This window comes from Acipenser ruthenus, chromosome 12, assembly GCF_902713425.1.
Source record: "Acipenser ruthenus chromosome 12, fAciRut3.2 maternal haplotype, whole genome shotgun sequence".
Lineage (NCBI taxonomy): Eukaryota > Metazoa > Chordata > Actinopteri > Acipenseriformes > Acipenseridae > Acipenser > Acipenser ruthenus.
This window is the reverse complement of record NC_081200.1, coordinates 32197678-32224733: the sequence shown is the minus strand read 5'-3', so window position 1 is coordinate 32224733 and position 27056 is coordinate 32197678. Positions and strand designations below refer to the sequence as shown.

The 27056-nt window shown below is 36.7% G+C and overlaps 1 protein-coding gene across 7 annotated transcripts in view; it reads left to right on the top strand.

Annotated features, from left to right (window-relative positions):
- LOC117417449 (collagen alpha-1(XI) chain-like) overlaps positions 1–27056 on the top strand; it is a 92246-nt gene that overhangs the window by 49528 nt on the left and 15662 nt on the right. For all 7 annotated transcript variants that reach the window (XM_059034874.1, XM_034029607.3, XM_034029608.3 and 4 more), the window contains 21 exons: positions 148–201; positions 454–561; positions 1274–1327; positions 2802–2855; positions 3948–3992; positions 4090–4143; positions 4256–4300; positions 5346–5399; positions 5801–5854; positions 7531–7584; positions 8533–8640; positions 10514–10603; positions 11343–11396; positions 14774–14881; positions 16667–16774; positions 18998–19051; positions 20307–20360; positions 21974–22081; positions 25318–25371; positions 25581–25634; positions 25738–25791. In XM_059034874.1, the coding sequence (XP_058890857.1) occupies positions 148–201; positions 454–561; positions 1274–1327; positions 2802–2855; positions 3948–3992; positions 4090–4143; positions 4256–4300; positions 5346–5399; positions 5801–5854; positions 7531–7584; positions 8533–8640; positions 10514–10603; positions 11343–11396; positions 14774–14881; positions 16667–16774; positions 18998–19051; positions 20307–20360; positions 21974–22081; positions 25318–25371; positions 25581–25634; positions 25738–25791 (1422 nt within the window). The remainder of the gene's footprint in view (positions 1–147; positions 202–453; positions 562–1273; positions 1328–2801; positions 2856–3947; positions 3993–4089; positions 4144–4255; positions 4301–5345; positions 5400–5800; positions 5855–7530; positions 7585–8532; positions 8641–10513; positions 10604–11342; positions 11397–14773; positions 14882–16666; positions 16775–18997; positions 19052–20306; positions 20361–21973; positions 22082–25317; positions 25372–25580; positions 25635–25737; positions 25792–27056) is intronic.

Below are 27056 nucleotides of genomic sequence, written 5' to 3'. Positions count from 1 at the left end.
TTTGTACCAGCAGGGGGCTCTGTGGTCCGAAATACAAACTTCATGGTTGGGATAAAGGACTGTGTAGTCCAGCAGACACATGAAATGTGTTCATTTTTCTTAAAAGATTTATTCTGTATATTCATATTATTTAAACTTGTTTTTCAGGGAGAAGATGGTTTCCCAGGTTTCAAGGGTGATATGGGTCTCAAAGGGGACAGGGTACGTGCTGTATAGGGTTAAGCGAATTAAAATCTAAACATACAAAACAACAATTTGTGTTTTGAAATATATGTACAGTATAAACTCAACACTTTTGATATTAAATATGTGGTGACAGACACAAAATACAAATTTCTACACAACATAACATTAAAATCATTAGATTAGTTCATACCAACGACACTCAGTTGTTCTCAAATCTCATAATAACACATACACAAAGAAATCTTATGCTGCTATGCTTGTATTTAGGGTGAACTTGGGCAGGGTGGTCCAAGAGGTGAGGATGGCCCTGAAGGCCCAAAAGGTCGCGCTGGTCCCAATGGTGACTCTGGCTCACCTGGTCTTGCTGGTGAAAAGGTGAGCTAATGACCCACTTTACTTAATTACATAACATCAAGTAACATGTTTATACCAATGCTAACGTTATAAGTAGTGCAATGATTTTTGACTATGGCTTGTTAAGAAGGTGTTTTAAAAGAAAGAAAAGGTTGCATCTGTTAAAACTGTTTCAAATGAGGCAGCACTAGCAAGACAGAAATAAATATATTTGTTATGTAACGTACATAAAAAGATGTTGTTCATAGTTTTGAAAAGTTTTATTAGTATTGTGTAAATGCTGTCAAAATAATAATAGGTGTCACGCTACCTAATCAGATTGTGATCCTGGTGCTAAATGTCCAAACCAAGCTTAATTCGAGTAGATGCTAAAATGTAACTGTAACATGCAGACATACTGTACTGTCGGAAGGACCGCAGACAACCTCTGTTTATCCCCATATTCTGATACTATCAAGAACCTGCGAATGTCAGCAAGTTTCATCACATTTGAATAAGCAGCTCTCTAGATATATGTAAAAATATAAGATGTGACTTACAGACAGTCGGACAGTCTCCATATACCCTGAGATTATAATACAATCAATAATTAAAGCTGATCTCCAGATATGCTCTATGCAAAACTAAAGCTTCCCCTATACCCCTGGGGGAAATAAAGAACACACGTAACATTTCTAGGTATGAATATTACTTATTACAGTAAACTGATATTAATAATAATGTTTAATCCTAGGGAAAACTTGGTGTTCCAGGGTTGCCCGGGTATCCAGGAAGACAAGGTCCAAAGGTATGTAAATATAAAGGCAGGTGAAGAAATGAAGGCATGTACAGGCTTTGTTTTTCTTTATAGATCTTCTCCTTCACTGACCCTGAATGACAAGTCTGGTTCTACACATTAACATTACAAGCCATGTTTCTTAAATGAATATCATTTCATCACAATGGATTTGATTTGATAAAAAATCACAGCACGGAATGAAGTGGAGATGGGTTATTGTCTTTTTCACTCATGCGAATTGTGCTATAATGAGGGGCTTGGGCATGCTCCAAGCTTGTCTGCTAATAAGCTGGATGTGAATGTATCAGATCTTAAAGGCTTAGATTGCAAACTGAGATTAATATCGTCTTGGATTTGTAACTCATCAGATCCCAGAAGCTAAGCAGGGTTGGGCCAGGTCAGGTACCTCCCAAGGCTGCTCAAGCATATGAAGGGGTGTTGGCAGTGTTGCCACATTGTTTTATTGAACTAATATGCGAATACTACAAATCATTGCGAAAGACTAGGGGTATAAAGAATTAATTTAATCCAACACAAAAAGAAAAAAAAGGAACTGAGCCCCACTGCAGAAAATATTAAAATGAAATATTGCATCTCTGTGGGTTATACCTATACTAAGGATACTACTATAGGATAATGGGGCTGTGTGGTTTATTCAAAGAATGTGCAAGCATTGTCATTCAGCCTCATAATCCCTTCATTGAAATGAAGCACTCATTTGAAATCAGTATTAATGGACGTTCATGTTAATCCACAATATGTAACTGAACTTTAATTTAAGCATAGTATTTGCATAATATGGACAGCATTCCCACAATTGATGTTTTAATCTTCTTGTTTCATTTTAAGATGCTGGCATTTATTTTGATAAAGAGTACCCCAAAAGTATTGCTGCTGGTTGTATAGCGTTAAAGCTGCCTCTGATTTCTGACGCATGATCACACATTTAGGAGTCATGGCCGCTCACCAGTTTATTGAGGTCATTAATCAAGACTGGGAGCAGCTCTTAGAAGAAACAGCCCTGGTTACTTTTATTAACACTGCAATAAGGTTTATATGTATAGTGTCTTCTATTGAAAATGTTAAATGTAGTTTTAATGACTGTGTTAATGCTTCCAATGCTCCCAGGACTGAGAGTACAGTGGTAAGCTACTTTTAATTTTCTCCAGATTCGTAAGCAGTTCATTGTCATGCAATCCATTTTCATTTAAGCAGACTCCTTAGACACTGTGTCTTTTTTTACTGTACAAAGGTCTTAAGTTTATACTGGGGTTTATTAATCAGAAAGGTCTGTTTTGAGTATATTTACTCCATTGTATTATTTCGTCATCACCCTGGCAGTAAAACCATGCAAAATATAATTTCCTTATTTTCAGAAAGTGTTTGGTGGATATACTCAATGTAAGTTACCAAACTCTAGATATCAGGCCCATTTGGGTACATGGTATGTATCTCTCTCACTGTTCTGTTTTCCTATCACTAGGGCTCCACTGGTTTCCCCGGATTTCCAGGAGCCAATGGAGAGAAAGGTGCCAGGGTAAGTTATTTTATTTATTACATTCACACATACAGTATTACAGTAAAAAAATAAAAAATAAAAAAATAAATGCCACACCGCCTATGCATATGCAATGTAACACAGTTGATTAATTTTCCATAATAGAATACAATAAGTTTGTCTGACAAATGAATATTATGGCTAAAATCACTTACTTGTAATGGCATTTTTACATATCACACAGTGTCACCCAGTGGTCAATTGTTGCACTTACAGTGTTTTATAAATCAGAACATCTCACAATATTATAATTGCAGCAAGGATCTTAATTCTGAAAGTTTCTGCACATCTGTAATAAAAAGTAATACTTTTGTCATTGTTTCCTGAATTCATAAACAAATATGTCCCAGCAAAAAAAATACATTCTCACATTCCAACCCACTAAATTAACATTAAAGGAGTTAACAAAACAACACACTGAGAAATTGTGCTGGTGCTTCAAAAATCATTTTTTTCGAAATCAAAGCTTCTCAGCATGAAGTGGACTAGCTGAGAATACAGAAAGTGCTGCTTTGTTGAGGTAGAACATGAGACTGTCAGGAGTATGACATCTCTGAGCGCAAAAACCTCCAATGTACTATATGCAGGTCAAGGAGGTGGTCTCTACCCCATTATCAGGGGGTCCCGAGGGGGGTGAGTTGGATTGGCCTGTTAGACAATATGCTGGAAGCTTCTAAATTCAACAGCAGTCTTTGGGAAACATGACTACATATACAGTAGACTGCTTAAATTGACTAGACACCTGTAATTCACCACCTGTCTATTTTAGTTAGAAATTAGGTGGATGTTTAATTAAGTGGTTTTACAAGTGTAGAGGCCATCTATGTGAATGTAGGCAACTATTTCTGTTCCTCCAAATTATATGTGTTCCTGTTTGTGCATTCAGACCACCAGCACTAATAAAAAACAGCTTTACTTTAAGTCTGTAAAAGTACAAATTATCTTTATCCTTTTTGAAATGTTACCAGGTGAAATAAGTTGTTGTATAATTTTTCATTAAGGACACAGCTGGTATCTGTCGAGGCTTCATATTGTGTTATTTATTATTTTTTTTGTTGTTGTTTTTTTAAGGGTCTTGTAGGAAAATCAGGTCCAAGGGGGCAAAGAGGTCCAACGGTATGTAATTATTATTCTATATTATATTATATTACAGATAAGGTGTTTGTTAACCATTTGTCAATATCATGGCTGTTTTTTTGTACAATATGTTTAGGGTCCACGTGGTGGTCGTGGTGCCAGAGGTCCTACTGGAAAACCAGGTCCTAAGGTAACCAGCATTTTGCCTGTTTAAAACAATATCATTGTCCGCTATCAAATGTATAGTGTTTTTGTTTTTTACTAAAATGTAAGATAGCAAAACTGATCTTTTTTCTCTGTAGGGTACATCAGGCAATGATGGTCCACCTGGCCCACCTGGAGAAAGAGTAAGTACAATGTCTTGAACCACAATGTTTTTTTCAAAACAGGTGAACATTTCACTAGCTTTTATCGGAAGGCATGGGCTGGTCTTAATAGATAAACCAAAAAAGTCTTGGTTACTATATGCGACAGGTCTCCAGAGAAAGGTATGGCTTGGTGACTGTATTATTGGTTTGGTTCTCTAACAAAGCTTTATTTTTTAGTATAGAAAATTATCTGGAAGTGGGCCACTAAAATACATACAAACCAGACAACCTTAAAAATACCCACTCAATTTACTGAACTCATTGCTTGAAAGGAAAACACTGGTACTTGTTTGTAATTAAACAGCTGTTAGATGAGAAATACCTTCCTATATCACATCATAATATGTCAAGATTCACTGTTGTTTATAATAAGTAAAGTAACAAGTTACATTAAAAAGTAAAATAAAATATCAACAATAACTAATTATTTTAGCCACAGCATCAGAATTATTTTCCCATGTTATGGTTCTAATTATGAAATACATTTGCACCTGTCAATAAACTAAACTTTAGGTACATTATGAATAAAACATCAGTCAAAACAAACTGTACAAGCCAAGCTAATACAGACAAGAGAACATATAGATTCATTTTACTAGTGACTCAGTATTGAGGAAGTATTGCATACATGTTTATGCACCTCCTAATTAAATAATGAGTACAGCACCTCAACATTTTTAAAGCTTGTATCTGCATACAAAATAAGTCATGTAAGTGTACCAGTTACTTCAGGAAGTCCATTGAAAATTTTGTTTAATGATTGTAATTAATTGTCATCAAATAACTCTTCTGAAGCATTTATTGATTTCTTCAAATGCTCAAAAATATAAGCAACTTTTGTAAATCATACTTTTTTCTTCCACTAACTTGCTGGAAGTCAACCCTGCTGAATTCAAACCAGCTTGACTAAAGATGGCAGCACGTTTTACAAAATTGCTGAATCTGCTTTTTTCAGTTACTTGTGGTTGTGTCTTAACTCCAGCTGTTGTAATGTATTTCAAACAGCTCATTTTCTATACTTTAGGGACCTCAAGGACCTCAGGGTCCAGTCGGATTTCCTGGACCAAAGGGCCCCCCTGTAAGTAATACATTTTTATAACCTTTGTCATACCTATTAGGAGGATGGGCTTTTTATAGCTTTCATAGCTACAACATAATGGTTGTATAAAGTAATTGCAAGGAGATGTAAGTTAAATGACATTCAAGTAACAGAACCATCGTGTTTGGCTGTACAAGCTGACTCTATAGCTGGGGGATAATTTACCAGTCTATATTTATCTTAGCAGCTACTGCAGGTTGGTGTACAAATCAGTGTTATACTTCAGACAAGTGATGTTTAACATTCTGACTGCGAGGAGCAGGTAATTCACTTGTCATGCAGACACAAGCATCACGTTTACAAGAGTGTTTGAAAGTGTAAAACTATTGAAAACTAATATAATTTGAATATGTTTTTTGTTTTTTTTTTTCTTATTGTAGGGACCAGCTGGTAAGGATGGGCTGCCTGGTCACCCTGGACAGCGGGGAGAGACTGTAAGTATACCTGTTTTTGTCCCTATCTCTGAGCTTTACCACACCTGGGACAGTCAGGAGATGAAAAATAGCTTTACAACTAATAAAACCTTGTCTTAAATTTCCACATATGGAAATATGTGTACGTGGAATTAGTAAACATTCGACGCAGGTGTCAGACAGCTTGCTATTTTTCCCCACAATATGGCAATACCGTATAGATAGAATGATTTAGAAACCTGCATAGACTGTGGGAACAAAACATCTGTTAATCTAATCAAACAATATATTAATTGTTTCAAGGTGCGTAGATGTCATAGTTACTCTATTTCTTCCCTGCGGACCGAGTTCCATATTAACAGTGTACAGCAGCAGAGTTGAACCAGTCCCAGCTAGGACAAATTAATGACGGATTTATCTATAGATCATCTCAACTGTTGTCACATGAAAGATTACAAATGGAACATGAGGGCTAATAAATTGAATCACACAGTGCTCCCATGCCAGTTAGGGTATGACAGGGTATGTTTTAATCAATCTTTATTTTATATAGCGCCTTTCATAGTGGACCACCATCACAAAGCGCTTTACAAGATGCAGTAACAACAAGAAAATCCATAACACTTTAAATACAGAGAGATGCATAATACATGATATACAGTTTATAAAAAACAAACAAAAAAAAAAAACACAATGCGTAATACATTTTAAGGTAATGTTTCATGATGCAGTGACATGTCTAGTTATGAAATAGGAAGCTCTGGGTACCCTACAATACCTAATCATTCTAATGTAGTAGATTGTGTATGCCACTTTTTTTACAGGCTGATAGTAAATTCTAAAGCTGCAGAAAATACCAGTATGTTCTAAGTGTATGTTATAAATCAATGTTATAAGCCTTCCCCAGTGTTAGTGAATAGTACAAGGTGGGAGGATATCCAGGATTTTGTTTTCTAAGTTCATGTGAGGTTTAATCTTCTTCAGGAGGGAGAAGCTGATCATTGCTTAAATTTGTTGTGTGCTGAGATATTGGATAAATGTCGACATTAGGTATTTATGTCTATTTGCAATACGGTCATTTAGCAGCAAGAATATTTAGATCCATTCCACATTCACAATATTGATTTAAGTATGCCTAGAAGCAATACAACAAACAAAAACCAGAGAAAGTGTTGACAGCCATGATGGTTTTCTAAATAACTTGTTCCTAAGTAATTCGAAATAAATTTGGTTTTACTTTCTTAATTATATTCTAGTCATTTATCCAAAGCATTATTCATTACATATCAATACCTGATTTATTGTTTAATTGATTTAGTCAAGAACATAAGCTCAAATAATTGATTGCAGTCTCAATACAGTACATTTTCCACAGCAAAAATATAAAACAGTACATTGTGACAACAAATGTATTACATAATGTTTATCTCATACACTGCCAGTTTTCTGCCAAGGTTTTTTTGTTTTGTTTTTTTTGCCATTTAAAGATGGTCTCCTAATCCATAATTTACTGCAAGTTGTTATGCTGCAATCGGCCACAAAAGGGCCCTCTTTTGAACTTCACGAAGCTCATAGCTCTCTCTCTCTCACTGAACGAATGCATTATATATGTTAAATATATTTTTCAAGTCTGTTACAGAATAAAGCAGGATTGTATTTTCATTAGATGAGTCAATAATCTTGTTTTATTCCCCCAGGGCTTCCAAGGAAAGACTGGTCCTCCAGGCCCTGGCGGTGTGGTTGGTCCACAGGTAAGGCAATCTAGGAGAGGTCTAAATACTTTCGCCCTTTAAGACTGCTTTGATCATTAAATTACACCCAAATGTCTCTTCATCTTAAAGCTGATTTGCACAATCAGCATGTAGAGCTATTACAGATAATGTGGTGTTGTTTTGGCCCTGGTCTGGGAAATCTTATGCTTGATATCAACTCCTTGCAGACTTAAAACAGTAATGACTTTCTAGAAATTGTACGCAATACAAGACAAAATATCCTAAAGTATGTGGCACAGAGAATTATTTTATTCCCATAAAACTGAGACATGCTTAATATTCAAAGCTGTAGACCCCTATTACCTTTGCATTATTTCAGCATGTTTCGAAGGAGGATTAATCATGTCTGCTGTGTTTACAACTACTATATATTTAGACAGTCAAAGCCGTGTTCAGATTAACTGGCCAAACTGAGGAGAGGAAAACAAACAATTCATGCGGCTGGTTCAAAGAAGCAGCAGATAAACTTTCTAAAGGGAGAGCTCAATAAAAACCATGTTGTTTTATTTATTGAACTATTAGGTGTTTTATAAGACACTGCTTTGTTGTCTGGCTTGGGATGAACTGCATCTTATTTAGCTGTTGGGATCCCATTCATGTGATTCTTATAACAGTGTGCTTATCTCTGCTTCTATTCTTTCGAGTACCCGATAAGTAACCTTTACTTTTTGTATCAAATGCTCTTTTTATAAATATACCCTCACTGACCCCTCTATTTACAAGCTGACGTTAATCCCTGTTGACATTTTGGGTCAGTGTTTAGTGTGCCGTTAACGAGAATAAACAGGAAAAGTCATAACTGAATCTAAAGACAAGCATTTTAGGTATTAAGTAAAACGTAGACATACAAATAATGAACCTCTTTATCGACTTTTAAAATTCAAATGCCTCTTTCTTTGACTTATCACTGAATGGTGTATCTTGCAGGGGCCTACTGGTGAGACCGGCCCCATTGGTGAGAGAGGTCATCCTGGCCCCCCTGGTCCTCCAGGTGAGCAGGGTCTACCAGGAGCTGCTGGAAAAGAAGGCGCTAAGGTAAAATACTCCAAGGCTTTTATTTCTCCTGCCTGATACAAACGAAAGACCGAGTCATTAAATGCATGGGGTTTGCAGTTGGCCACCCGATAACACTAAGTTAAAATTGACCAAACCAAGAAACCTCTTATGGCTGTATTGTATTAGTAAATGTATCTTTAAAACCATTCAATCAGTGCTGAATACCAACACTTATTCCATTAATGATGGAGAAAATACAAACTACTTGCAAAACTCCCCAAAGCAGGTTCAGAGATGTAAATGGTAATTCATATTTAAAAGAAACAGGATCAACTTGAGCTGATTTCCATTAGATTTTTCATTTAAAATCATGACAAATGAGCCTTATAAAGTAGTGAAACACCAGCATCAGAACTGGCATTCATCGTCTGTTTAATTTATTCAAAAAGAGCTTTATTTATTGATTAGTTGAAGTTTTTGCCAAACGAAGTTTTCAGTAGGAGTCAGATATTTGTACATTGCAGAAATGCTTTCACTTATCAGTTCTGCCTAGGTTTGCCGTGGTGGGATTGCCCAGATAAAATCACTCAAAGTATGAGAAATAAACAAATAACTATATATTATACACACATACACATACAGTTGTCCCACCTTTATAACGCCACCCTCACATACCGCCAGCTATTCTCTCTGAACAGATGCCACCCGCCAACTTCCCAAGCCAAGCAAACTTTAATATAAGCACTGTAGTTTCCCTCATTGTAGCGCCAGCGAAATAATCATGGCCAATTAAAACAACAAAGTTATGCAGTTAACCTTTGACTCGCTTTCCTAATTCGTTATTAACTGAACGTTCATCCCACTCCCAAAGCAAAACAGAAAGTACAACATGGCGAGTCGACCCTACATTTAACACCAGAGCAAAAGAAAAAAAATCTGCATGTGTGCATCTGAAAATAAGAAAGCAAGACATTGCAAATGTTTTCTCACCTAAGTGAGGCATATACTGTTAACCGAAGGACAATTGGAGACATTCTAATGGATAAAAACAAATGGCTTACCTTGATGGAACAGATTGATTTGTTTAACCTGAAAAAGGCTGGACGCACTCTAAAATAAGTGAGTTTTGTAAACCACAGTAAATGTAAAAAAAAAAAAAAAGTAAAGAAAAGAAAATGGTACGGTAAGAGGTTTGTTTGTTTACGTGCAAGTTTTGCATAAATGAAGGCTGACTTAAACTAAAGCATCAGTTTTGTAAACAGCAGAATATATATATATATATATATATATATATATATATATATATATATATATATATACACATATTTTTTTTTTTACTTTTTGTTTAAACCCTCGCTTATTGCCCGTTTTTGTCCATGCCCCTTACCTGGCGGTATAAAGAGGTTTGACTGTGTATATATATATATATATATATATATATATATATATATATATATATATATATATATATATTAAATGCATACAACTGAGGTACAACCCTCTAAATAGAAAGGGTGTTCATGACCAATGAGCAGAGTTGTTACAAAACAGCACAGTGCTGGTGCAGTAGTTCACATAATATTCTCCAGTCAATAAAACTGTGTCTGAATCTTTGCAATCACTGTGTTTGCACTTACACGTTATTCCCATGATTTTTACATCAATCGGCCCTTGTTTTCAGCAAGTCCATAAAGACAAAGTTTCAATATACCTCCACTATTAAAAGAATATTGGATTCACCTGGTAGCCATGGCACTGAACAGAGATGGATTAACCTGCTCAGTTAGCTGTTGGGTGGAAGTGACTTTCAGTGATGATTAGATAGAAATGCTTTGGAATGATTCCCCCTATACAATCAGGATCTGATGTTGATTATTAATGTTCCATTCTTGTGCTTTATTATTCCTAACAGGGAGACCCAGGTCCCCAGGGCACTTCTGGCAAAGACGGGCCTTCTGGACTGCGAGGATTTCCTGGTGAAAGAGGTCTGCCCGGTGCCACGGTAAGAGAAACGGGTAACTCCCAAAAATAACCACTGCAGTCCTCCAATACTTATTGGTTGCCATCATCCTAAAAAATACTTACAACCATGGCATCCAGTTTTCATGTTCTGTGAATGACAGTGGTAGTTCCCACTAGAAGGCAAGTAAACCATGAACCAATATTTAATGTTATGTTAGATTTGTTATTTACTTCATTATAGGGTACAATAAGGTAATGTGTACTTGCTAGTATTAGTACCTTTTGATGACAGACCAACTTGAAAACTCATTGCAGTGTTCTTGCCTTGCCCTTCTTCTGTGATCCATGGGACACCTCAGTCTCACACTGAGTTTAAGAGACGTGTGCCTGTTTCAGGATCAGCAACTTTACTTGTTTGCTTGCTGGAATGAAGGCGACTGTTGCACTGGATCATCATTCCTTAACCAGAGTTAATTCTGTACTGACCCCAGTAACCTATTCTTAACTTAACATTCTAAACAGGAGAAAATGTAGATACATAATTGTGCTTGTTCTTGTTGAAAGGACGTCTTAGTAAATGCTTTCTTCCTGCAATCGACAGATAATAGTTGCCACTGATGAAAATGCATTTTAAGATCCTTACAAAATGAATATAGTATTCTGATAGGTGTCATGTTTCTAACACATGCAGATTTAGATACAGTACTATGATATTAAGCTAATGTTGTGTTGCTACCCCTCTGCAGCTTGATTGAACATTTATGATTCTTTAATTGCAGGGTCCAGCTGGTTTAAAGGGAGGAGAAGGCCCACAGGGTCCCTCAGGCCCAATTGTAAGTACTGTTTTCTATGGTTACATGTCACTGTTGAAATACTCACGTCAAGCATGGGGCGTTAACCTTGTATGAAAAAGCTTGTCGTAGTAAATTATTCCCATTCAGAAATGCAGGACCCGTTTAAACATTAAAATGAATGTGAACATATTTTCTTACACAAAAGATGACTTGCACAGTTTTTATTTTTACTGTGCTAGCTTGTATTATATATGTGTTCTTTATGTATCAGTATATAACATTAGCCAAGTTACAGAAATGGCTTCATTTAATTGAATGGTTTTCTTTATGCTCTGTTATACTTGGGACTTGAGAAAGACACTGGTTTAATGATGAGCTTAAGCCTACTGTAATAATATAAGATATTCTCAGCAGTCTGTCAAGCCCATACTCGAATTTGCATTATGTATATAGAAATGGACTGGTTAGGGAATGTATCTTACATTTGGACTAAGGGATATGAAATGGCTTTTTTTGCACAGTAAGCTGTAGCTGGCTACAATTATAGAATATTTTCCATGGGCGTCTGTAGTCAGCAAATGCATTTGTAAACACTAGAGGGCAGTTTGTAACCTTTTAAGAAATTGTAAAGGAACCTCTAACATTATCCTGCAATATATTATCCTGCAACACAGGATGAACAGGGTATCTTGGTAGTAATCACTGTCTCCTGACATGTTGCCTCCTGTTGCTGTCCAGCAATATTTAAGGAGACAACCACACAGTTGCTATGTCTGAAAGATATATTAGGGGAATATGACAGCAGGCGCTTAAGTCACAAGTGTCATTTAAATATATACCAGTTTACCTAATATATTGAGTGTTTATGGAATTAAATACAATCAGAAATATGTTTACCACTGTATAGCTGAGTGATAAAAAATATATTTGCTGACAATAGAAAATATGGAACAATAACACTTAATTCAGTAGGCAGTGTGGTCCAGTGGTTAAAGTCCAGAGCTTGTAATTAGAAGGTCACTGGTTGAGATCCCACCTCTGCCATTGACTGACTCACTGTGTGACCCTGAGCAAGTCACTTAACCTCCTTGTGCTCCATCCTGCGGATGAGATGTTAAATCAATGTCCGATTGTAAGTGACTGCATATAATGCGCAGTTCACAGCCTACCTCTGTAAAGCGCTTTGTGATGGTTGGTCCACTATGAAAGGTGCTATATAAAAATAAAGATATTCTATTATATAATTGGTTCTCTGATCATGTATTTAAATTTTGGAGATATAGCTCAGGTAGACATCTCAAAAAAGTCATCATTGTTTTTTTTCAATGCAGCTGTTGAATAGGAACACATGTTTTTTATGCTGAAGTAAAAAAAAAAAATCATATTTAATATACCATGAAATTTAAAGGTGACAGTGTTCAGTCATGCATTTTATTTTTAATTTCCCATAATTTATTTCCCATTCCATCACTGGAAATAAATCTAAAATATATTTACATGCTCACCTATAAAAAGAATATGATGCAATCAATTCACAATGTACTGCATCGACCACTTGTTCCCTTTTTCATCTAGCACAAATTATTAAAAATAATTGGAATAAAAGCTGTGATTACTCTAACTGTGCAACAGTGGTACTGTAACTGCTAAAATAAAAAAATAAAAAACATATTCGGCATCTTTAATGAAGAAAATTGTCCTGAAGAAACAGTTTACTAAATAAAAACAGGAATTAATTGTTATTATTAGATAGTGTATGATAATTGGTTTAGACATAAATATAAGAATACTTATAAGTAAATGGCTGTAAATATTTCAAGCTGGCTGGCTAAAAAATGATTGTTGGTATACACCCAGATACCAAAATAATACAAATTGTCATTACAAATATCAAATGTTCACTATGTCCATTGACTTACTATAGCAATAATACCCTTGCACAGAGGGCATTACCTGTGATAACAGACCAGTTTGGAAAATGACTGCCAAAATGTACTGCATAACCTGCATAAGCTGAAATTCATTTTAATTATACCACTTCACTTCAGTGGTTATCAAAATCATCCAGAGACTGTCCAAAGAAGCTAAATCTGGGAAAGAAGAAGTGTCAAAAGTGTCCCACTGCATTAACTCTTAACAGCTGCAGACACAGGTGTTGATAGAAGAGGCAACCCTCAGAACATGTTATGTATAAACTTGAATAACAGCAAGAGCTGTCACAGACTGTCTTTGAGAACCGCTTTGATTGCTGTCAGAATTTGCAATTCAAAGTTGATTTGTCAGTTGTTATTGTGGTTGAAGGCCAAAACATGTCAATAAGGGGAAAAGGGTTAATTGAAATATGGCGTTAGGTAACTTGCCGTGCCATTGCAGATTCTGTGCTCGTTGTTTAAAAAAGTGTACAGAACTTGGGTTTGGGAATAGCTACAGATGTTGAAGGTAAGCAAGATGACAAGAAATCATACAGCCAAAGCATGATTCATGTAAGGGAAGTTGACGATTTGGTCAACGATGAGGTGTCTGTCATTGGTTGAGCTGAAGCTAACAATGATTATTGATCGGAAATGACAAAGTATTTATAGTGGTGAAAATGTATTGAAGAACAGAGCCATGGTAACAGAAAACACAGGCCTAGTTCTGTACAAGGATGAACACGCCTAAGTTCATTTATTTTGCTGAAGCAGCTGAAAAAAGCAGGTGATTAGGTTTGATGGGTCCAATGGATGACTCAATTTTTAGAAGTAAATATAGAGCTCTGTGGTTTTTTGGTGACCCTTTGTACAGTGGAACTGTTTTAAAGATGTTGTGGTCATAAATCGATTTTAGCCCATAGATCCATTCCATTATCCATTGACTTCTCATTACAAGGCACAATACAAATACAGCATTATAAAAAGGGGGAGCACTGTATATTTTAAATTAATAGTCTTATTAATAACTATCAAACAAACATTAGCAACTATAAAGCTGACGTGCTCTTGACTTTAGACAGGGTTCTGCATTCGTAAATCATCCGATTAGAGAAACGTTTACTTTCAAAACATTTGTTTGTGAAAGGAAATGTGAAACATTGAGTAAAGGTCTTGCAGAATCAATTTGACATTAGTGACCTTTTATAATTAGGGGGCTCTGTTTTTCACAAATCAGGAGCTCATTACTAGAAATGGAGAGAACTTTAACCCTCTATGAACCTAGTTACAAATAGTAAATCCAATGATTCTATTATTTAACAGTACTTTGCCCTGTCTAGACCTATTATTACTTTAAGATTTTTAGGTAGAATCACCATTAGCAGCAGTAATTCATAATTGATTTAAAAACTTGATTGTCAGATATATCTTAAATTAAATGTCATTAAGCTTGTGTTGCTGTAACATGAACCAGTTTATGTGATTCTAATGTCCTCACTTTTCCAGGGGTCTCCAGGAGAGCGTGGTGCCGCTGGCCCAGGAGGTCCGATTGGTCTTCCTGGTCGCCCAGGTCCCCAAGGCCCACCTGGCCCGGCAGGAGAGAAGGGTGGTCCAGTAAGTCCACTTTAGAATTTCTCATTGAAAATCAATAACAGGGCACATAGTGGCCAGTGCCAATGTCTCTGACTGGCCATATGAGCACTTATATTCACAAGCATTGAAGAAAAAAAAAAATAATAGCTTGTTCTATTGTAGAATTTATAACTTTTGAGCTTATGAGCTCTTCACACTTCAGTAACTACTTCACATTTAAAATGTATAGCACCTCTCACATTTAACTAAATCAATATTGCATATGTATACATTTAATCAGATATTACTTAAAGGTTTAAACACTTTGTTTTATGTTTTGTTATTCTTTCAATTATGAAATTGGAGTTACTGTATAAATAAAACTGTATTTGCAGTCCACAGTATTATTTATTTATTTATTTATTTATTTATTTATTTATTAGCAGACACCCTTATCCAGGGCAACTTACAGTTGTTACAAAGTATCACAGTACAAAGTATCACATTACAAATTATCTCCTTGCAAATTATCACATTATAGAATATCACATTACAGATAAGAACAGTTGTAAAGTACTATAAGATCAAATTCAAATAAGAGCAAAAGAGCAAAATAAAGAATGCAGTAAATAATTACATTTAAGAGCGAATTCAACTAAGAGCAGTTAACATATAGTAAAAAATATTTGCTTATTTGAGAAATGTCATCTAGAGCATTTGGTAAGTATGATAAATGACTGAGAATGGTTTCAAATAAGAGAAATTACAAAAAATGTGAATAAGGATACGTATCGGAGTAAAATCAAATACAAGATACAGGAAGTAGTTATAATTAAGAGCAGTAGTAGAATGCTGCCAGGTATGGAGCAGTTCAGTGCAAGTACAAGCTGATGCAAATACTGGTACAATTAGGTGCCATATAGTCCAGTATAGTCAAGAGTTGTGAGGTTTACAGATGCTGTCTGAACAGGTGTGTCTTGAGGAGTCGCCGGAAGGTGGTCAGGGACTGAAGGGCAAGGGTGAAGAAGGGGCAGGCTCTAGAAGTGGGGGAGCAGAGGGGGAGTACAGCTAATCTGCCAGTGGTGGAGGAGCAGAGGGGGCGAGGGGGGTTGTAGGGAGAAAAGTCTGGAGATAGGACTGAGCAGAAAGGTCAAGACAGCAATATGCGAGTACAGGAGTTTTGAATTGGATGAGAGCAGCGATAGGGAGCCAGTGCAGAGAGCGGAGCAGCGGTATATCGTGGGAGAAACAAGGAAGGGAAAAGACAAGGCGAGCAGCGAGTTTTGGATGAGCTGGAGTGGACGGATAGCAGAGGCAGGGAGGCCGGCCAGGAGGAAGTTGCAGTAGTCAAGGCGGGACAGTACCAGGGCCTGTAGGGTTAATTTTGTGCTGTGTATTAAGACAATATATTACAAGATGATTTTAAGTTCTGTAAAATATCATATAATTGAAATGCATTAAATCACGGGATAACTATTTCTCTTAAAAAGTGAACTACATCCTAGAACAGTTGTAGAATCTTTAATATTGGAAACAATACTGTGCTCTTTTTCAACTCACCTGAATGTTTGAGACACTACAGATGTTCTTATATTGCGCACCTCTCCAGCTTCCACTCTGCTGGTCTGACATCATCAGATAGATTTCTACCTCCCCTTTTAAGATCTAGGGACAGCAGTCAAATCAATAACAGTTAACTCCAGTGTACCCAGTAGATCTGACTTTGATTCTGATTCTGAAGAATGAACAATGCACTATGGTTGTTATTGTATAGGTGCACTGTGGAGCCACAGACCCACTCTTACCCTTTCTGTTTCTCCTCTGCAGGGTGAGAAAGGTCCCCAAGGCCCAGCTGGCCGAGATGGCATCCAGGGTCCAGTTGGTCTTCCAGGGCCTGCTGGTCCTCAGGGCCCCCCAGGAGAAGATGGCGACAAGGTAAGTCAAGAGAGCTTATGAAATAGAAATTCTGCATTACACTATGATTCAGTTTTATGTTGTTTCTCAGTAAAGAACATTGGTTAACACTGGAAGGACCGGAGATATACTCATACCTAGAAGCCCCACAGCAGTCTTTCTGACGGCTGTATTCAAAACACTGTAAATAGTATAATGAAAGAAGAAACAGTCGGATGTAATTAGTTTTTTTGGGGGTTTTTTATATTGAGTATGTTACATAAACATCTAAAAAACTGAAGCATATATATATATATATATATATATATATATATACACATATAAACATTTATTTTACAAATCAAAACAAGAAAAAATAAATAAACATCTGAACAGACATCGGTTTACAACATACATATTTATAAAACTGAAACGATAGCAATACATTTTTAACTTTTCAATAGCAATCGGTTTATTATCAGATGTGCAAAAGAAACTGAACAACGTAGATAAATAAACTTAGAAGAAAACATTTTATAGAAGCGCACAGCACAAGAAGTTATAAAAAAAGTTCTTTGGGGTTTTTTTTCGACAAAATGGTATTCATTTACCTTGAGTCCAAGGCTGTTCACAATCAATAGAGATAATGCGCTTCTCCACGCCGCCTTTCTGCACAGGGCACAGCTGTCCGAAGTTGCCAACCTGGCATTGGCATCTCTTATGGCTCTTAGCGGGGTGCCAGTTTCAGCTGTGGGTACACGCTTGGCAGTCTCCCTCTGTTCCAAATGCTTCTTGTGAAGTTCCTGTGCTAACTGTAAAATATATTCTCTACTTGGTAAATTCTTCTCTGTGCATTCTTTGTAAAGTACCCAGGAGTCCAGGAGTTGATGGCTGCTAGGTCCAATACATTGTAAAACACCTGAAAAGGCCACCGTCAGGAGCCAGCTTTCACGGAATACTTCCGTGCCATCTGATCCAAAACATCAACTCCATATTTTTTTGCGTTGTAAAACTCCATGGTCTCTGGTATTTATTTTGACTAATCCCGATGCTAATTGACTGACCAAAACAACACAACAGACAAGCAGGCACCAACCAGGCAGAGAGTAGAGTCTGATCTAATTACAGCTAAGCACATTGCAGACTAGTAAATAAAAATAATAAAGTAGAATACCGTTCTGTATAATCACAATATCATTGTTTTCTGTGTGGCTGTCAATGTGACTGCTCTCGGGGCTTTTAGGTATAATGTAATGTGTCTCCTTTATTTCTGCACTCCCGCATTCCATGCTTTGTGAGGCTGTGTGGTCCAGTGGTTAAAGAAAAGGGCTTGTAACCAGAAGGTCCCCGGTTCAAATCCCACCTCAGCCACTGACTCATCGTGTGACCCTGAGCAAGTCACTTAACCTCCTTGTCTTTCGGGTGAGATGTAATTGTAAGTGACTCTGCAGCTGATGCATAGTTCACACACCCTAGTCTCTGTAAGTCGCCTTGAATAAAGGCATCTGCTAACTAAATAAACAAATGATAATATTTAATACGGACAGAAAGGTACATGAACGCGCAGCCCCATATGTGTTACATGACTGGAGAAAATTATATTTACAAAACCGCCAAAATGACTGCTGCGGGGCTTCTAGTGTTAAAATCCAGATCAATATCAGTCACATGCATACATACCAGCTGTCTTACAAATCAATTATTTATCCATTAGCGCCAAATGCTACATTAAATCAGATCTATCCGTCATGTGTTTCCAGGTATCATTTAAATGACCCATTAGGACCCAGTTTGTTTATGTTCAAAGTATACTGAGAATCAACAAACATATGAACTCTTAATAGTGACGGTACTGTGTATACATTTTTGTCTTGAACTACTGTGTAAGGTGCGATATAACAGAACTTATCAAACAGCAAGTACAGTATACCGTTTCGTTTTCCAGTTTACTTATCATCGCAAAGCTGTAAAGTAGCCAAAAGAAATGTGTCTTTCTTTATATAAAAATCAGCACAAGAGATTTCAAAGCCAGGTCATATCCTGCATTGCAGCCTACGAGTCAATACCAGGATTAATCTCTCAAAGAAAGCCAAGTAATCAATTGAAGAATACCCCCAGGCATTCAAGCTGGAAACGCCAGCATAAAAGTGACAGCATAATCATGTTAAAGGTGACATTTAAAGATACTGGGGGTAATGACTGGAGATAAATGGAAGGCAGTCAACTCTAAAAAGAGGACATAAATGTTTAATTTTTTTTTTACAGGGAGAAATTGGTGAACCAGGTCAAAAAGGAAGCAAAGCTGCTAAGGGTGAACAAGTAAGTTCTAATGCATTCTTGGCCTTTTCTTTTTACGCTGAACACAGAATAGTTGTCCATAGAACAATACATATATGGAATTGACATTTGTGCAGGGCCTGTAATGGAACGTGAAACAAGCAATGTGATTGGTCGAGCAAGGTTCCAACTGTCCGTATACTGGATGGTTATGGACAGTTGGAGCCTTGTCACATATTCTAAATCACTGCGCTGCCTCACAGAATGTAAATTAAGTATCAGTAGCCATCTTGCTTACAATTACAGATGTACAGCTGTAACTATGAAACTGAGTGACCAATTACCTGCAAAAACTTCCCAAAGTAGTAAGCAGACATGCCAATTTGGATGAAGAACAATTAAATGAACTGGAAGATAGCAAAACAGAAAAAAATACCAATAAATAAATCTGAGATGTCGTTGAATTTATTTTTATTCTTCATGTCTGTTCGGCTCAGTGTGTCTATACAGTGTGTCTCAACTCCGCCCCCTAGTGTATTTTCTCAATGGCAAATGTGCACACTATCAAAAAAATGATTTACTTTATTTTACATGTTTTAATTGAATTAATTTACTCATCTTAACTTAGTGTGTAGTTCAGTTATACGTGGGACTACTTTATTTGGCGTAAGGATATTTAATAAAAAAAACACTAATTATTTTTTTGCCTTTTTTGCCTTTTTTTTCTTAAAATCCACTGTTTTACCTGGATTATAAATGTAATAAGGCCCTTTAGGGCGTCCATATAGGTTGAATATATGAACTTCTCAGTGGTTGAATGCACTCGACTCATGCCTCACAACGCCCCAAGGCGTCCATATATTCAAAGTATACGGATGCACAGCCGGGCCTTATTGCATACATATATATATATATATATATATATATATATATATATATATATATATATATATTGGTGTCTCATGGTTATATTACTTGTAAAACTCTAATTCAAGCAGCAACACCCTTACATAACATTGAATTATTTAATCGACTCGATAATCTTGTATGAAACCAGTCGTTGTAAAACTGTTAATATAACAATGCAATAAGCTCATGTTCAGTCAAATGGTTCTGTGTTGCTGAACAGCTTTTTTGAAGAACAACAACTGCGATTCAACCCGCTCAGTGGTAAGACATTGAGTATTTAAAAAGAATCAAGAGCAATGTAGATACAAGTTTCAAGCCCCCATGTACTGCATTATTCACATACAGTTAAAGTCTCTTTCTTAATACCGTCTGTGTGCTTTGTTTCCAGGGTCCTCCTGGTCCAGCAGGTCTTCAAGGTCCTGTCGGTGCTCCTGGCCCAGCTGTAAGTAATGGTTGTGTTTTATTGCCTTCATTACTCAAGACCCATTTGTCTTCTGAATTTCCCTATTTAAGAAATTAAAGTATGTATTTGCACACTACTAAGCTGCAAATAATTATACTAGCTAATGAGATGTGTTTGCTGTGGATGTCAACATGTAATTCTGTAATACCATTACCTCCTGACACAAAACAGTTCCATCTCATATTTGATCATTTCCATGTTCTAAATTTGATTTAATGTGTACAATGCATTATGGAAACTAATAGGACACTTATGTCTGTATCGATAGTATTCAGCTTGCAACATATACACTTGCCCTTTAGTATACTTGTTGATACAGAGTATTAATACAGAATTAAAATCACAAGGTCATTGTGGGAGGGTAGTGGGCGGAGCTTAGGGAAGGACCAGAAATGACAGCACACAGCAGCCGGAAGTGACATTTAGTCCTGGAGCCGCGTACCAACAATGGTATCTGGGCAGGATTTTATTTTAACACACAATGAAAATAAACAGTCCAGTATTGCAGAAAATAAACAAGAAAACTACCTGGAATACCAGCAATGGTAAACTCAGGTTTCAAATAAAAAGAGTAAACAAAAACATTGCGGTTACAAAAAACAACAACAAAGGAAGCACAGGGTTTCTCCGTGCTGCTGCAGTGGGTTTAGTCCAGGGTTTTTTCCACCACAGTAATCCACCAGGGTTTTCCAGAGCTTCAGGATTCTGTGAATTACAGCAGGTTTGTAAAAGCAAAACAACAAAGCACAGGGCGTCTCTTCCGTGTTTTCAGTTCAGGACAGGGAGACTGAATGGCAAAACCATGCTGCCTAAATACTGCCCCACCCCTGCAATCAGTGCGCTGCCCCACACCAGTCAATCAACAAGTGCAGCACAGCTGATTGCAATAATAGGACTCAGTGGCCACGTGGTTCCGCAATTTTGGCCAAGATGGCCGCCCGACCCGGAACTTCCAGTCTGGTCAGCGTTGACAACCCAAGATCCAGTCAACCACGTGTGATGACGGCAGCCCAGGACAGATTTATACGCCTACATCATTTACGTGACAGGTTCACCACTGCAACCTCTACAACATCTGCAGTACCAGGAAATAGTATTTCCAATCAGACTGTCAGAAACCTCCTACGGGAGGCAGGTATCCAAGCAAGAAGGCCAGTTAGAGGAGTGAATCTTACAGCACAACATCATCGACTACGACTTCAGTGGTGTCATAATCACAGAGTATGGGTAATACAAGGATGGAAAAACGGGATGTTAAGTGATGAATCTGCTGCTTTGACGTACAGATGGAAGAGCCCGGGTATACAGGCGAAGTTGTGAATGTTTGGCGGTCAACTGATTTGTTGACAGATTTGGTGGTGAGAGTGTCATGGTGTGGGCGGCAATCTCAGACAGTGGCAGAACCAACCTTGTTCATGTTCAAGACAACCTGACAGCTCAGCGCTATTGTCATGAGATCATACGGCCTCTTTAGGCAAGATCTCTGGTCCTTCAAACAATTATTAAATCTGTATTACCCTGCAATGCCTAGACACATCTACTGCTACATCTGTTTATCAAGCCTAGGTTAATGTAAGGTGTGTATCTTCTAGGGAGGTGATGGAGAGCCAGGCCCCAGGGGTCAGCAGGGAATGTTTGGCCAGAAAGGTGATGAAGGTTCTCGTGGTTTCCCTGGCCTTCCTGGTCCAATTGGTCTTCAGGTAAGACACCAACTTCATGTTTTCCAATAACATTGTCATACTCACCCTTCAGATTTGTACATTTCATTCTTCTAAGTCTTCTTGAACGTGAAGCTACTGAACAAATTATGAATAGCTCCTGAGAACATTTATTATAGACTCCTAACTATTCCTAATTGAAGTGTTTACTCTGTTTGGATGCATATTAATATCAACAGATATTGGTAACCATAGCATCAAGAGATCATCTTCATAGCACAGAGTCAATATACTGTAATAAGCACAGTATGTCAGAAAGTTTTGCAACCTGATTTAGGTCACTAACGGCATAGATTTCAAAAGGATTTAAATCAGAATGCATTTAATTCAGAATGCAACTCCGGGTATTTTACCCCTTTTTAAAATCATGCTGTATTCAAAAGTAGACTGACATCATCATAATGGGTTTCTAGCCAAGCAAAATAAAAAAGTCATTAGTAATGGGAAGAGATTATAGTATTGTATGGATGTGCCGGAACAGAACACTTAAGCTAGCCTGTGGCTGTTAATGTTTTTATTCTATCTCTTACAACCACAGGATGTCCTTGAAAATCAATCTCCACAGCTCAATTGCATTTTCCAATATATGTATGCCACCATGCATCACTATCATATGTTTTGTGTGCTGTATAAATCCTTAGATTTAAAAGAGGTGAATGTTCAAAAAATATAGTCATAAAAGGAGCATTCACCCCCTAGAAAGAATTCCACAATTGTACAAATGTATTAAGGGCAGAAGTGCATTACACCTCATTAGGAGCCTTTACACCTCATTAAGCAACAAGAGGTGCAACATTATAAAATAAATATACGGTGCAAAGCTCTGTTATTGTGATGGCACATCATTATGTTTATCTTATTGCAGAAAAGAGGTCATTTGAATACACAAAAACCTAATGCAAATGACAGAATGAAACTAACAATCTAATTTATGTCACTTTTATTCTGCATTCCCTTTCAATGTTCTTGCATTTGTTATTACACAGAGGAGATGAGTAAGTCATTTGATATAATTGACTTTAAATTAGGCATAATTCACTTTATTCTAACCTATTCATTGCATTGGATAACCTTTCCTTATAGACAGAATGCCATTAAACACTGATTATTCTTAGTAAATGCTAGTTTCTATAATGAGGTTTGACACAAGGAGGCTAAAGGTTCTGCCTGATTCCATACCTGGGGAATTTGTAAAATGAAGCTACTGGGACCTGTCTATTTGAGAATGTGTGTAGGGTGAAAGGAGGGTAAATATCAGACAAAATGAGGGCTATAGCATTTATTCCTCTCCTCAAGGGAACCCCTTCTCCTTAGGTCAAAATTGGGGTAGTAATAATGAAGGTTTAACACAGTGAACCTGATACAAAATTGCCAGCCGCCATTCATCTTTTACCTCTTACAAATTTCTGTAGCAAAGTAGGTTCTTGCTTAATAGCAAACATGTAAGGTTTAAGACAGTATAGATAGCATTATCAGAAATGGCTTTGGATAAATAAGAAACTGCATTGAGAACAACTTCTTGTCATGTGGATGGTCTGAACGTTGGGCCAAGGGGTCAGGAAGGACACACTTGACAAGTCAGAGATGATATGCATTTAAATGTATTTTCACAAAATATTCAAACATAAACCGAACACAAATACAGATCTGCTTTTACTTTTTGTCTCTTAAATATAATTTTATTATTCTAAAGGTTTTGACAAATGTGAATATTATTTAGATGCCATTTACAAAAGATTTCCACTGGCAATGTACCTTGCTCTTAATGGTTTGCATTAAAGCACAGCAATGATGCACTGCCTAGTAATTATTCATAATAACAATAACAACTATACTGGGTCTGCCAGTCTCATTAAGTGTTATTAAATCAGAGGAAGAAGCATTTTGTTTTAAATGCCACATTATTTTCAGAATTTAAGCAGACATGCAAATGTTATTGTCTATTTATTTATCAATCAATCATTCAATCAATCTTTATTTTGATATAGTGCCTTTCACAACTGATCGCCGCAAAGTGATTTACAAGGATAAAAACATAAATAAATATTACAAAAAGTAACAATCAGCAGTAAAAATGAACAACAGAATAAAAACATAACAGTGAAACAAGCAAGAGAGGGTGAGAAAGCATTTTAAGATATATAAGCTTGATTATAAAAATGTGTTTTAAATCTAGTGTTAAAGGCAGCAACAGTGGGACCTTTCTTTAAAGGGTTAGGCATGTTATTCCCAAATTTAGGGGCTTTATAGCGGAATGCTCTACCACCTGTGTTTTTTCTGAATTCTGGGAATAGTAAGTAACCTGGCATCCTGTGATCAGAGTGCGCGTCTAGAAACTTATGGGGTTAAAAGATAATTTAAGTAAGATGGGGCAATGCCATTTGAAGCCTTATAGGTTAAAAGCAGCACCTTACAATCTATCCTAAACCGGATAGGAAGCCAGTGCAAAGATGCTGCCACAGGGGTAATGTGTTCTTGTCTATAAGTCCCTGTTAAAACTAGCAGCAGCATTTTGTAGAAGTTGCAGACGAGAAATAACATGACTACGAGTACCAGTATAGGACATTACAGTAATCAATCCTTGAAGATAACAAATCACGCATCAGTTTCTCAGCATCTAGTCGGGAAAGAATACTTTTTAGTTATAATTTAATGTGTCTACAAGACAAGAAAAAATGTTGTATGTGTATGTGTGCGGTTTTCTTAATTTGGCAGGAGCTTATAGATATCAAAGTAACAGTATGACTATCAAAATCTACCTTACTTCCCAAACCCTCCAGTTGCAGGTTATTTTCCATTTGTGTCGCCGATTGTCTGTCTGTTTAAGATTCTACTGGTCAGCAGGTTGGCCAGCTCTGATTCTGTATATGATGTTGAGAAAGCAGCGCCTTGTTTAAAAAACATATATAGTATATTTATATTGTACTACTTCTATCGTCTTTGTAGAAAATGGTTAATTTCTCACTATACAAAGCATATGGTTATGCTACTTGTTTTCTGTGTAGGAACTAAGCTTGAATTACATTTAGTCATAGTGTGTAATTATGTAGTAATGGATTTTGTTTGCCCTTTACTATTCAGTTAGCAGTTGTATACAGAATATAGAACATATTCCACTATGACCCCTTCTTTCCAATTTTCAGACTGTGCTATGACTTTGCAGTGAAATTGTTTGCAAGGTGTGCATGTACAGGATAACAATTTCTTATTCATTTTAGGGTCTTCCTGGTCCACCAGGTGAGAAAGGAGAAAATGGAGACGTTGGTCCAATGGTGAGTAATTATTTTTTTCCCCCTAAATACTAGTGATTTGGGAGGCATAACATTACTGGACTACCATCTCTAAGGACCATTTTGTGGATGCATACTTTTTAAAAAAAAATCTGCATTTTAAGAAACATTTCTGTTTACAATGGCAGTCAGGTTCACATATTACTTTTCTTAAAGAATGCTACCTAATTGATCTTCTTTCCTTTTCACAGGGTCCCCCTGGTCCCCCAGGCCCTAGAGGTCCTCAGGGTCCGAATGGAGCTGATGTAAGTCAACCACATTAATGAATATTTCTGTAAACCGTTTGTTTTTTGCTACATGAATTTTATATAATTCAATTCCACATGCTTGTATGCCTCTTGTTGACAGGGTCCACAAGGTCCCCCTGGTGGCCTGGGCTCTGTTGGAGCAGTTGGTGAGAAGGTAAGCAGCCATGTCTTGCCGTTCTGCATTCCAAACGAATATCTTGGTTAAACTACGCAAAGGAATATTGAACTTAAAATAGTAACAACCAGCCTAGACTTACGAACAGTGCTGACATATTTTGTTATACTGTTGTTGGCAATTCTTTTAAGTTATTTTAGTACATTCATTCATTGCATTTGAGTTTCTGACATAATATTAATAATTCTGTTTTATATTTTGACACCAGCATTCCATTTTAATTACATTTGACAGGCTACTCCCAATACCTAGTGGATGGCTCAAATTAGTGTACAGAAATATAAAATATGAAAACCCTTCTCACTTGAAAACATTGACTGTCTCGTAGAACTTTACAAATATAAAACACTTACCATAGGCCAATACTGTACGCCTGTTTTTTTCTTCTTTTGGCAATACATGTCGTTAATTGCATTTCATCCCAGCAACTAGTTTACTTACAAGTTTATAGAAGGAAAGTTTTTAACATGATTACTAACAATTGCTGCTAAAAAGTATTATTCCTGGAGGACAAATAGATGTTTAAAAATGTTATAAAGTTAAACATTCTCTCAGAATATGTTGTATATTATCCTTCCAGCACTGACTGGTCATCCATTGTGTGCATAGTAACACAGTTGCTATTGTTAACCACTCGGTCCCCCATATTCCTGAAACTTGTTTTATACTTCTTTTTACCATGACAGTATGTGAACAGGCTAGCTCATGTGGTGACGTCAGGCCAGGAAGTAGACAGACAACAGTGCTTGAATATGAATGCGCTGATGCGCAGATTTAATTGCTTTTTACTATTGACTCTCTTGTCTTATGACTCACGTCCCGTTCCGCCTCTGAACACACTAACCTCGCTCAGCCACAGCTGCAGGTTTTTATACATGTGACCATCTCCAAATTAGCAATAAATTAATGAATATGGAGATGATCACATTCTACATGAGTTTAGCATGGATGGGGAATTGTAACCTCATCCATGCTACAAAATAACAGTAACAAAATATTGTGTTTTTACAAACTAAACAATACATTTTACACAACACAGTCCCTGTCACACAGTAATAAAAGTGGTAAACAACTACTTTTCTTTTGTATAGATCCTTTAGCTGTAGTTTGTATTGTTCACAGTGTCTGAGTATAATAATCAATGCTTTCATGGAGAACATGTTTGCAAAAACAAATTAAGCATTGTATATCTTGATTGATTTCACTGTAAAAGTGACCTAAATGTTTTCTTTCTTGTTCTTCCT